The sequence below is a fragment of the Ochotona curzoniae genome, unplaced genomic scaffold (assembly GCF_017591425.1).
Source record: "Ochotona curzoniae isolate NIBS_2020 unplaced genomic scaffold, NIBS_Ocur_1.0 scaffold_1852, whole genome shotgun sequence".
NCBI lineage: Eukaryota > Metazoa > Chordata > Mammalia > Lagomorpha > Ochotonidae > Ochotona > Ochotona curzoniae.
This window is the reverse complement of record NW_024467087.1, coordinates 35,801,800-35,813,923: the sequence shown is the minus strand read 5'-3', so window position 1 is coordinate 35,813,923 and position 12,124 is coordinate 35,801,800. Positions and strand designations below refer to the sequence as shown.

At 42.2% G+C, this 12,124-nt stretch overlaps 1 protein-coding gene across 1 annotated transcript in view; it reads right to left on the bottom strand.

Moving 5' to 3' along the window:
• Nucleotides 1-294: 294 nt before the first annotated feature.
• The window catches only part of LOC121169076 (nuclear RNA export factor 2-like), a 36,088-nt gene continuing 24,258 nt past the window's right edge, over nucleotides 295-12,124 (bottom strand). The window contains exons 3-22 of the mRNA XM_040999544.1: nucleotides 8,897-9,080; nucleotides 8,538-8,685; nucleotides 8,160-8,243; nucleotides 7,949-8,053; nucleotides 7,767-7,847; nucleotides 7,572-7,641; nucleotides 7,332-7,420; nucleotides 7,105-7,212; nucleotides 6,815-6,924; nucleotides 5,618-5,654; nucleotides 5,155-5,223; nucleotides 5,023-5,078; nucleotides 4,767-4,874; nucleotides 4,592-4,650; nucleotides 4,382-4,497; nucleotides 4,243-4,285; nucleotides 3,404-3,473; nucleotides 2,731-2,913; nucleotides 621-681; nucleotides 295-482 (exon numbers count right to left, since the gene is read on the bottom strand). Of these exons, the coding sequence (XP_040855478.1) occupies nucleotides 444-482; nucleotides 621-681; nucleotides 2,731-2,913; nucleotides 3,404-3,473; nucleotides 4,243-4,285; nucleotides 4,382-4,497; nucleotides 4,592-4,650; nucleotides 4,767-4,874; nucleotides 5,023-5,078; nucleotides 5,155-5,223; nucleotides 5,618-5,654; nucleotides 6,815-6,924; nucleotides 7,105-7,212; nucleotides 7,332-7,420; nucleotides 7,572-7,641; nucleotides 7,767-7,847; nucleotides 7,949-8,053; nucleotides 8,160-8,243; nucleotides 8,538-8,685; nucleotides 8,897-9,080 (1,820 nt within the window). The 3' untranslated portion in view covers nucleotides 295-443. The remainder of the gene's footprint in view (nucleotides 483-620; nucleotides 682-2,730; nucleotides 2,914-3,403; nucleotides 3,474-4,242; nucleotides 4,286-4,381; nucleotides 4,498-4,591; nucleotides 4,651-4,766; nucleotides 4,875-5,022; nucleotides 5,079-5,154; nucleotides 5,224-5,617; nucleotides 5,655-6,814; nucleotides 6,925-7,104; nucleotides 7,213-7,331; nucleotides 7,421-7,571; nucleotides 7,642-7,766; nucleotides 7,848-7,948; nucleotides 8,054-8,159; nucleotides 8,244-8,537; nucleotides 8,686-8,896; nucleotides 9,081-12,124) is intronic.

Below are 12,124 nucleotides of genomic sequence, written 5' to 3'. Positions count from 1 at the left end.
AGGAGATAACTGCTTCAAAGCCTTTGTTTTTGTCATGCCACAATGAGGCAGTCCCTTGAAGTCACCTGCATTCCTGTAGTTGGAATTCACTCACAAATCACCCATGGAGGCAACTTTGATGTATCTGCTAGAGAAAGCCAGGAAGAAAGGCTTGGGGCAAGGAGGAGAAGAAACTTTCATTTCTGGTCCTGCTGTCTCACTTCAAAGACAGAAGATCAATCTGGGACACACAATATATAACATGTAGTAACACTCTTTATTGTAAATATAAACAGCAATATTGAGTAGGGAAACAAGAAAGAGATGTGTTTTTGAATGGTTTTTAATGAACTCTTGCATCCCAGATGGTAAAGTCTCCAATTCTAGTCATGAATGTGACTTCAGCAGAAAAAAGAACTAAAGATGATGTGGATAAAGATGAAGATGATATCTAAGGGTTCCATTTAGGTACTCTGATTGAAGGCTTCCTTTGGAATTGAGCCCTGCGTATGGATGAAAGGAACAAGGATATCACAACAGTCAGCAATTCAAAGTTTTATCAGCAAGTCGAATGGCCTCCACCTTCCAGAAGGTTCAGAGGCATGCATTCGTCTTATACGCACTCATTCCCCAGACCTCACCTGGAGGTTAATGAAGTTCTGTGCTGCTCTGGTATAGTCCCATCCATTCTCCTCAAGGCACCTGGGGTGGGAGAAAAACAAGTGATCCTTGTCACCTCCACAGAAAACAAATTCCAGTTACACTCTGTCAATCCTTCACCCATGCCACTCTTCCACTAGGACATATATGCCAGAATGAGTACTGTTGTCACTATGAAGAACTTTAGAAAAACCACAGTGTCTGTCACTAACACTCACACAAAAGGAATTAGCAACAGAAAAAAAAGTAGGTGTTAAAAACAACAAGGACTACCTGGTGTGATAGCCTAGTGTTATAAAGTCCTTGCCTTATAAAGCACCAGGATCTCATATGGGCACCAGTTTGCTTCCAGGCTGTACAACTTCCCATCCAGTTCCCTGCCTGTGGCCTGGGAAAGCAGCAGAGGGTTGATCAAGTCCCTGAGCTCTAGTCCCTTGTGAGAGACTCTGAGTAAGCTCCTATCTCCTGGCTTTAGATCAGCTCAGCTCCTGCCACTTGGGGAGTGAAACAACAGACGGAAGATTGTTCCAATAAAAGTAGGATTTATAAAAAGGGAATCTTAGCACAGAAGTTCAGGAAACAACAAATGAAAATTCAAAATACTTCCAATTACTTTTAAGTTGAGATGCAACATATACAACACAGAATCTGCCACTTAATGTATGACTCAGTAGTTTTCTGGTATATTCACAAGCTTGTGCAACCTATAAACTAGTTCCCAAACAGTTTCACTGGCTCCAGAAAATACCCTTAACTATTTAGCAGTCACTTCTTTTTCTCAATGTCTCTGGAAAGCATGACTGTTTTCAGTCTCTATAGATTTACCTATTCTAGATATTTCTTATAAATAGAATCACAAAATATGTGACCTTCTATGAATGGCTTCCTTCACTTAGCATCAAGCTTCATCCATGACAAGTTTCATCTATGTTAAAATATTACTTATGACTATCAATACTGCATTGTGCGATGTGCCATATTTATTTATATGCTTATCGGTGAAGTTGCTTACATTTGTTGCTGTCATGAATAATACTCCTATGGACATTCACGTACAGGAATTTGAATGAATACATACTTCCATTTCTCTGGTGTATATGTATAGTAAGATATGGAAACTTCATGTGTAACATTTCAATGAACTGTTCATCTGTTTTCCCCAGAAGTTGTTAAATTTTATATTGCCATAATTAATATATACAATTTCAATTTCTCCAAATCCTCACCAACAGTTAGTATCTGCACTTGGTATCAATCATTTTATCCATTCATCTACCCTAGTTGGTACAAAGTGGTGACATTCGTTATGATCTTTACTTATACCTCCCCAATGACTAATGATAGAGAGAATTCTCCATGTTCTTGTAGGATATTTATATATCCTCTTTGGAGAAACACCCATTTCAAACTTTCTAATTTTAAAATTTGGATTGTCATTTTATTGTTGAGTTATAAAGGTTCTTCATATATTCTAGTCAGATACGTGAATGAATGATGAGTGATACTATGTCTCATTCTGTTTCATTCTCTTATTAAAAGCAGCTTTTAATTTTGAGAGAGTGCGCTGAATCTTCATATTCCACTTGGAAGTAATTGTTTTATTAACAACAATTACGTACTCCAATTTTTCAGATGCAATACTTTCATTTATATCTTTCATTTCATTAGCTTATTTCAGAAATATTTTTAGATATTTTAGAATATAGCATTTGGTACTACTGAAAATGAAACTTGTTTTGATTGATCATTGTAAGACAGAAGTACAATGAATTTTTGTATATGGACCTTGTAGCCTATAATCTATCTGAAAGTATTGGTTAGTTCTACCAGCTTCTGGTGGATGCCTTCTGAATTTCCATTTGGAATACATGCCATTTGGAAGTTCTATCATTTTATTTATTAATGTTATATCAATTAAAAGTTCTTCCCACATATCTGCATAAGAGTATAACACCTTTTTCTCACATCCATTATTTTTATATGAAAGGAAAATAATTGCATAGTTTCTTCTGCAAATTGTAAAGGTGTTTCTGCTCTGCATACCCCTGCTATCCCAACTGCTCACTATTCCCATGCCCACCTAATACTCACTTTTGAGACCATTCAAATTTCATCCCAGATTGTGTGGAGAAAGACTGCACCATTTGCTGCTGCAACTCTGAGAGGATGGGAATGGAACTGGAGCTCGGTGTGTCTTCTGGGATTGAAACTGTGCTTTGAGGTGTCCTGGTGCTGATGCCACTCACAACTAAATGGTCATTCACAATGCGTAGACTGGAAGGAAAAAATGTGTACTCAAACTACCGCAAAAGTGGATATCCCTGGATTCACACCACAAGCATCTTCCATAACCACTACTAAACAACAATTGGATTCTTTGCATATCATTACTATTCCTGCTTCCTAAGATCCATGGCATGTACTTTATCCACTCATTCAGAAAGGCTGTGTATCACCAATGTTTTTCTATAGCCATAGCCTCAATGCATTTTTATGATACTAAAAGGGGGTAGCTACATTTACTGAAAGATATTGACTATATATTTGTCAAATAATTAATCAACCTCACAAAAACTGTGTTGGAGTCAAGAAGAGTACCCCTATGACTCCAGAGTGTGTGCTCTTAATCTCTGAGCCACAGTGCTCCTTGGATCAGCTGCTGGCCCCTCCCAACACTGAGAAAATTCTCAATGCTACACCACCACATTCCCACAACACTAGCCTAGGGAAGAACCAATTTCCCAGCCAGTGACGCAACACATACCTGAAACTGTCGCCAGAGACAGCAGTGAAAGTCCGGGTGAATTCGAATGCAGAATCCTGAGAATCACTTTCTATTGAAATAACAACAAAAACATCCCTTAGAGTTGCACATGCTCTACCTACTCACACACCATGCCCAATCCACATTTTATCTATATCTTACACTGAGAATGAAACAAATGTTCACTTGGTGTTAGAACAGCCAGGCAGGAATGGGGAGGGTGACAATAGGAATGAACTGTCAGTAGCGCTCACATAGGACAAGCTACTTCACAAATGCAGTTGATTCCTCTTTCACAGCTGGCCAAAACATGGCTGATACAGCCCAATTTTGCATGTAGAGAAACTGAGAGCTGAGATAACCCGCCCAAGAATTAGAGTAAACACTTGGGCTAACATCATCAAATTCTACAGCCTGAAGCCAAGTTGCAGTAAACTTGGCTACAAACTACAGCCTGTAAACCTGGCACCAGATATGTGTGCTGGCTCATTTCCTAGATGGACTAATTCTGATCCAGCTTTCTTCTAGTGCGTTTGCACAGCAGTGGAAGACAACACAAGTCTTTGGGTTCCTGGACCCACCTGGGGAACCTGGATGAAGCTCCTGATTCCTGGCTTCTACATGACCCAGCCACAGCCATTATCATTTGATAAGTGAACCACCAAAAGGAAATACTCTCTTTAGTTCTGCCTTTCAATTAACTAAACAATTTTTAGAAGAATGTGAGGGGAAGAATAGGAAGAACGGTAAGACTATAGAAGTCTGGGTAGGTTCTAAGGGGGAGCCCAGTCCGAGGAAGGGAGAACTAGAAACTCTAATGTGACTCTCCAAACACTCACCTCCCTCAAACACCCCACTGACAGAAAAGCAGAGCATCATTTCCTGAAAAAGAAGAACTCAGGTGCTCAGGATCTTCCTTCGTCTCTCACCCAGCCCCAGCTTCCTGGGGTCTGCTGGAGGGAGGAAGCAGGTGCTCACCGTATAGAGCCACATGTCTATTGAGAAGGATTTTAAGTCATGTCTTGTTTTTGGCAACAAACTGAGGGTGTCTACAATGTGATGATTTGGGTGCTTAAGCAGCTGCCTTCTCAAGTCTGTATGAGAAAGGAACAGAAAATCAGAACAACCATACTCTGACCTTTGGACCCTATGACTACCCCCATCTCATGTTCCCCATGATATGCTTACAGGGGTCCTTGGCATTCATGATATCCCTGCTGTTCTTGAGATACTCACACAGGCCATTCCTAGGATACAAGGAAAAATAATCAGTGATCCAGACGGTCCGGATGTTTGCAAGAGCTGATGTATACCTTGCTGACACCTACATGGTCATAGGTGATGTCTCAATTGCAGTACTCACGGGACTTGGTCCGTGGATTTCACGGGAATGGTGAGCGAGAAGCAGGCTTCCTCATGATAAGCACCGAGGAGACTCCGGCGATCTCCATGGTCATAGATGGAGTAATACCTGTGAGGAAGTAATGAGGACAGTGAGGACAGGCTATCTCTGTGTTTCAGGTTTCACATAAGACCTGAAAACTCCTATGAGCAAATCTGTACTTGAGTAGAATGCCTGTCCTAGCTTTCACCTTTCTTATGGTCCCTGGGGTACTTACTGCTGCAAGAATTCCAAGACCAGACTCTTTAGCACTTCAATATCTTTTGGCATTTCCTGGAATCAAGACATTGGATTTACTGATATACCTACCTTGCAACATCTCGAATATTGCCAAGTCTTTCTTCCTTACCTTGCAGGGTTGTACTAACTCAGAAGGAGCAACATTAATGTCAATGGATGAGGCTATCTCTTGGCCATCCTAAAGAGAAGAGGAAGATAGCAGTGCAGATTAAGAAAATGACACACGTTTACACAGAAGATTAACACACTTAGAAGGGAAGAGTGGTCACAGCTCAGGTGAGAAACGCTTCCAGAAATTTTGTGGACAAGATTACAGTGTGCATATGCATGATGGTACCCTGCAGACTTTCCTATTACATGGAATCGGTTGCCTTTCTGTGTATAAATGCACATCTGTGTCTTCACTGAATATATTTCCAGGGAAATATTCATGCCCTTGTCAATAATAAATGTTCTCAAATAATGACATTCTGAATCAAATGTGTTTCTGGACAAGACTCAGAGTGATCAGGATGAAAATGTGGATGTTGGGAGCAAAGCAAGTGGAGAGAATGATGACTACAGGTACTTACCAAACGTAACAAATCAGGGAAACAACGCTGAATGGCACTGTTCAAATCCACAAAAAGAAATAAATAAATAAGAAAGAGAATATGAAGTGACTGTCAGTTTTGGTAACATATCTCCCTATTTGCGACTCCCACTACCTCTAAACTGTCTTTCCTCTTCTTCCCCCTGGGTAATTCCCATCTGTATTGTCCTAACACCTTTCTTCAGGGCAACAAAAGGTATCACTGGGACTTGTGGCTTCCTTCTCCTCCCTGTGTCCATTCCCTTTCTCCAGGTCACTTGAGAGGCTCTTCAGGGAGTAGGTAACTGGGAGGAACACCAGTCCTCTGCTATTCTTTGAGCATCCTTCATTCGTCTTGTGCAGGCTATGGTCCAACATGGTCCAGGAAGAGAGTGCATCCCCCAAGATGGTGCAGGATTACAGTGGATCCGGGAGGGGAGTAAGACAGGACTCAGGTGGCAGAGGGAGGGATGCATAGAGATGATAAAAGAAAGGGAGTAATTGCATATCAAGGATAGGTGGGTGGGGGGAGACATAGGAGATTATAGGAGGGAGAAGGAGCAAAGCGAATGGTAGGCGGCTGCATGGTTGTGGGGATCATGAAGAAAGAGCACAAAGTGATCCCTTGGAGTGCTCTGCCCTTCTTTGCACATGCTCCCATTTCCATCTGGTCAGAGATGTGTTCCCTTTCTCTACACCTACGCCCTCCTGTAGGTGTACTTCAGGAAGCAGGGCTTCATGTTCTGACCAGGGTCACAGACATTTAACCTTGACACAGATGCAGGTAACATGGACTGATGTGGATCAAGCACAGTCTTGTGTTGACTTGGCCCTTCCCTCACATGTCATTAAGAGGGTCCTTCCTTTGCTGCAGAAAAGATCCCAGCACTTACCAAGACTGACATGGGGTTTCTTTCCTCACACTAAAGACTGAAGCCATCATGACATCTGCTCTACTGGCCCAGTGCTGGGAGTTGGACCCTACTTTAGAATAAATTAAAATTCCCTGGGTCAAGTAGTCACATGCAAAGAAGGGCAGAGAACTCTAAGCAGAGCTGAGAAAGAGACAGAGGGAAGGTGGGGCTGTGGTCTTTCCATAGAACCAGACCTGCCTCTTCCTGCAGGTGGCACTTTCATGGTTATATCAGGCTCCCAGGAGGTGAATGTCAATAGAAGAGTGACAGGAACTATCACTGACCTTACATAGGCAGTGTGGTTAGGGAAGGTGTCGCACAACGGGTTCCCTTCTAGCCATAACTCTTCAAGCTTCAGTTCTTTCACTTTGTCTAATTCAAAAACTGTCTTCAGCTAAAAAAAAAAAAAAAAAAAAAAAAAAAGGAAACTGCAAATTCAATCACTGGGAAACATCTGGGACTCTGAAACCCAAGCCTCTACTTTCACCCTTTATCTGAATGTTGTTGTTACCTGATGTGCATGTGCACTCATTCCTACCCCCAGCCCCAATTTCATCTTCCTCCTTCTTCTCACCTCATTTTTGGAGAGGTTCAGGATCCTGACTTTGGGGGCCTTCTCTGTAATGTCACACAAGCCATCTAGTTGGTACAGTTTGTTGCCACGCAAGTTCAAAGACAACAGCTTTGTGGGAGGTGAAGTTAGGATGACAATTACCATCTATCGCCAGGAAGTCAGTTTCTCCCTCCACATCATATCTTTACACGTCAATGTAAATTTAAGTACTGTGCCAAAGGTCTCACCTCAGGAAAATTCCCTTCAATAATCTTCAATGTGGCATCCATGCAGTGTCTTCGATTCAGGATCATGTCAATATTATGAATAACCAAGCCTTTGTGAGGCCAAGACAAGAGAATCAGAAGTAGAAGCATTCAGAAAGACTAGTATCACTACAACACCCTTCCAAAATTGTCATGTCCGTGTCTCCCTTCCAGGTAAGAACCTCTACCCCCATCTACTCATAATTTTCCTGTGGCATGTACCTGGGTCAAAGCGGAGATTTCGGAGGTCCAGAGCTTGCTGGGAAGCATCATATCGTTTGTTCAAGGTCAACTGCAGAAACAGACATTGGCGGGTGGAGACACAGATCTGAGGTAGTGGTGGTGCTAGGGAAATCTGGGGAAAAAAGATGGGTCTAGGAAGTGTAAATTTAAAAAGATGTCTGGAGTCTGCATTACCTTTAGATATTGCATTTCCTCTGGCTTCAACTGATTCTTCACAGAGTAGGGTACAGAAGAGCGATGGACAAAAATAGGTATCTATGAAAGGAAGGTGATGGTAAACACCAGGGCCTCTAATCCCAAGGAGAAATATCATCCCCTGGCCCTGGAAATCAATACAGGCAACGTCTTCACCACACCTTTCGGTTCTCATTATCACAAATCTTGCGGCTCACATTCTTCAGTGCAAATGCAGTGATAGAATTCTGCACAAAGAACCGGGCCTGGTTGTGGCTGTAATGAAACTATGGGGAACAAAGGAAAAACAACACTCATAGGTTAGTAGCCTCTGCTGAGCAAAAGCCTTTTCTCCCAACTATGCCCACCCATCTGTTTTCACAAAACTCTTACATCAACCGGGGTGAAGTTGACAGCACATTCGTTCTGGATTGAGTTCACCAGCCATGTCTTGTTGTAGTTCCTCCCATGGGGAATCTAAATGTAAAAAAACAGAAATAACCACTGAATGACACCACAGAATTAAAAACAGGGAACACAATTAACTACATATTCTTTTGGAATATTCTAGCTGGCTTTAAAGGAATCCTGAAAGAACTGATGACAGCTTTTCTTATTTTATGCCAAATATTGGCTTCACACACCTCTCTTCCTTTTCCATTCATAAACTCTCCCCCATTGAGTCACCTTAAGCTCTTCATTGCACTCTTCCCTCTATGAGATTCTTCAGAATATTCTATCTCCCCACAAAGACATTGATAAGACACTCACTGTGACCTTGAACCAGCATGGAGACATTTCATCCTCTATTTCCTCCCTCATTTCTCTCTCTGAACATTTTTTATATGGGCACATATCCATCCGGTCACGATTATCATTCAGTCTCCCCCTCTTGCTGCATCTCATAACACTGGGATTTCTGAGGAAAGGGATAGAAGTAAGGTTCCATACGCATTTATACAGTCTTCTGCAATCCCTCCCATCACTGACAGCAGGGCTTCAAGCAGGACTTCCCATTTTCAGCATTCTTTCAACTTCTCAGCACAGAATAAAAATCAGGGCAACAAAAAGCTGAACAGTTGTATTTTTCCAGGAGGTGTTTGATGCAAATCAGCTCCCGAGCCACATACCGTCTTAACTGCTGTTCCTGGTGTACATCCCTCATGGCCACAGATTCATCACCGTCCTGGCGTTGTGAAGGTGCACATTCATACCTACCATGCTCATCATGAAGGTTCTCCCTGCCATAATTACCCTGGAGGCGATTGCAATTTCGCTTCCTTCCTTTGTTATCACTACTCCCAGCATTGTATTCTGAAATCAGAAACAACATACAAGATTGAAGACACATCAATGATCACAATCCACATAGTATATCATGGGCTAACACCCATACTAGAGCATTTAAAGCAAAAATCTGCCCCAAGGGACCAATCACACAATGAACAGAAAGCAGAAATTCTCTGCTTGTGCAGATATTTCACAGATGGCACAAACAACGGAGAAGGAGCACAATGTACGTGTGCATTCATGGATTAGACTGGACACCAACCAGACGCTGAGAAGCTGTTCTAATCTTACCTACCTCTCTCAGGTTTTTCTAATCTTAATACTGTGTCACTGTCTGGAGGGCAAAATGTATCATGCCTTTCAAACTCAATGAGCCATCAAACTGAGTCTGTGAAAGATTAATTTTTTTTTACTGGTATATTGCAAGCTTTTAGACAAGTGAGACTGATTCAACGACATCCTATCCTCTTCCCCAGCTTCCACACAAACTTGGCTTAAATATCCAGGCAAATTTTCTATTGGCCCACCATGAAATGCTTATATCCAAGAAGTCAACACTTTCTAAACTGGACCCTTTTCTTTTTTTAAGATTTATTTATGTTTATTAAAAGGCAGATCTACAGAGACGAGCTACAGAGAGAAAAATCTTCTGTTCACTAATTCACCCCCAAGTGGCTGCAATGGCCAGGAACTGAGCCAATGCAAAGCGAGGAGCCAGGAGCTTGTACTGGGTCTCCCACGTGACATATGGAGGATCAAGGCCTTGGGGCATCTTCCATTGCTTTCCCAGGCTACAAGCAAGGAGCTGGATGGGAAGTGGAGCATCCAGGACATGTACCAGTGCCCACATGGGATCCCAGTGCATATAAGGCAAGGATTTAGCGACTAAACTCTTTCACCAGGCTCTAAATCGGACTCTTCTTTAGCACACTAAATGACAAACTGGAATGCTAAGGAACTTTCACCTGAAGCTCAGGAAGCAAACCCAGACAAAGAACTGCACGTCCTGCTGATCTGTTTGATTTGATCAGGAGCAAAGACAGAGCAGTAGGTCCCACATGGGCAGTGTGAGAACAGGGTGGGTTTTACAGACCAGTCTGCCCCACCCCCAGAGCTGAATTGGGCACCATTTTGTTTAAGGAGGCAAGGGCTGTGGGACAGTACTGCCCATGCACTGAGCGGGGAATGAACTTATTTCTGGCTCAGTGAACTGCTACAATGTGGCATCCTACAGAGTTCACCCAAGATAGGTCCAGGTAGCCCTCAGATGTGATGGCCAGCAAATCAAGAACTCTAGTAGAGGCATATCAGGTGCCATTTTGTACAGTGTGGAAAAACTTTAAGACTGCAAGGACAACAGTGAGCTGTGCATGCATTGAGCTCATTGAGAACTCACTGAGTTCAGTGCATTGCACTGATACCACAGGAAAATATTACTGACTAGGGTACTATATGGGTCAAAATAGGTCCGTGTGGCCCTCAGAACAACCAACAGGTTCTGACAAGGTCAGCACCAAAAACAACCTAGCTATATAGGACACCTGGTGTCTCCCTAATATTGGGAACTGCTTCAACTGAAACTGGGAGAAAGGTTGAACAGTCAATGGTACAGCCTCAGCATAGTATCACAGGAGGTGGAAACTGGTAAGCCAGGAGTTGGGACTACAGAGACCATGGTGGAAATCTAATGTAAGAACCCAGACCTGGAACTCACTGGAGGGAGTGGCACAAGTGACTGCAAACAAAAAGACATGTACTCGCTGCAAAAAGTAAAAGCAAACTGTAGACCTGTGGGTGACACAGCTTAGAAACCTACCCCAAGGAGAAAAATCTGATAACCAGAAGTACAATGACCAAGAGCAAAAGAAGAGACAGAGGCACAATGAATATTACTGAAAACTACTAAAAGGCCTAATTTAAGACTTATGGGAGTCCCAGAAGGTGCAGAAATGTATAAAATGAAATAATAAGGGGAAATTTCCCTAATTTGGAGAAAGAATTCAGAAACAACATCCAGGAGGGATACAAAACTCCCAACAGGCTTGATCAAAAGTGATCTTCTGGGCCTGGTGTGATAACTTAGTGGTGAAGGTCCTCGCCTTGCATGCCCGGGATCCCATCTGGGTGCCGGTTCTAATCCCGGCGGCCCTGCTTTCCATCCAGCTCCCTGCTTGTGGCCCGGGAAAGCAGTCAAGGATGGCCCAAAGCTTTGGGACCCTGCACCCTCGTGGGAGACCTGGAAGAGGCTCCTGGCTTCGGATCAGCATAGCATCGGCCGTTGCGCTCACTTGGGGAGTGAATCATTGGACAGAAGATCTTCCTCTCTGTCTCTCCTCTCTGTATATCTGCCTTTCCAATAAAAATAAAATAAATCTTTAAAAAAAAAGTGATCTTCACCACAACACATGATAACCAAGCTCTCTTCAATCAAACATTAGGAAAAAAAATCCTTAAATGTACAGATGAAAAAAAAGTCAACTGACATATAAAGGAATGCCAATTAAACTCACATTGGATCTCTCACAGGAAATGCTACAGCCCAGAACAGAATGGAGCAACATACTCCAGACTCTAAAAGCAAAAAATTGTCAACCCAGACAAACGTAACCAGGAAAGATTTCCTTTGTCTTTGAAAATGAAACAAAATTCTCCCACAGTAAAGAAAAATTAAAAGAATATGCCTCTTCCAAACCTGCCCTACAAATGATACTTTAAGATGGTCTCCTGACAGAGAAAAGGAATAGTGCCCACCAAAACCAAAGGCAAATGTGAAGAACATCTCAGTAAAATAACAAAAGACTAAATCAATGAACAACCCATTGCTAAAATGACAGAACCAAATTACTACCCATTCATATTAACCCTGAATGCAAATGGATTAAACTCATCAATCAAATGTGATAGATTGGGCTAACACAACAAAACGCAGCTATTTGTTGCCTACAGGAGACATTTCACCAACAAAAGCTGCAAAAACTATATCTCATGAATTTTGATTTTTTTTAGTTTCATCTCTTCAAAACACTTTTAATCAAATTTTTCAATGACTCATAGATCATACAATAGCA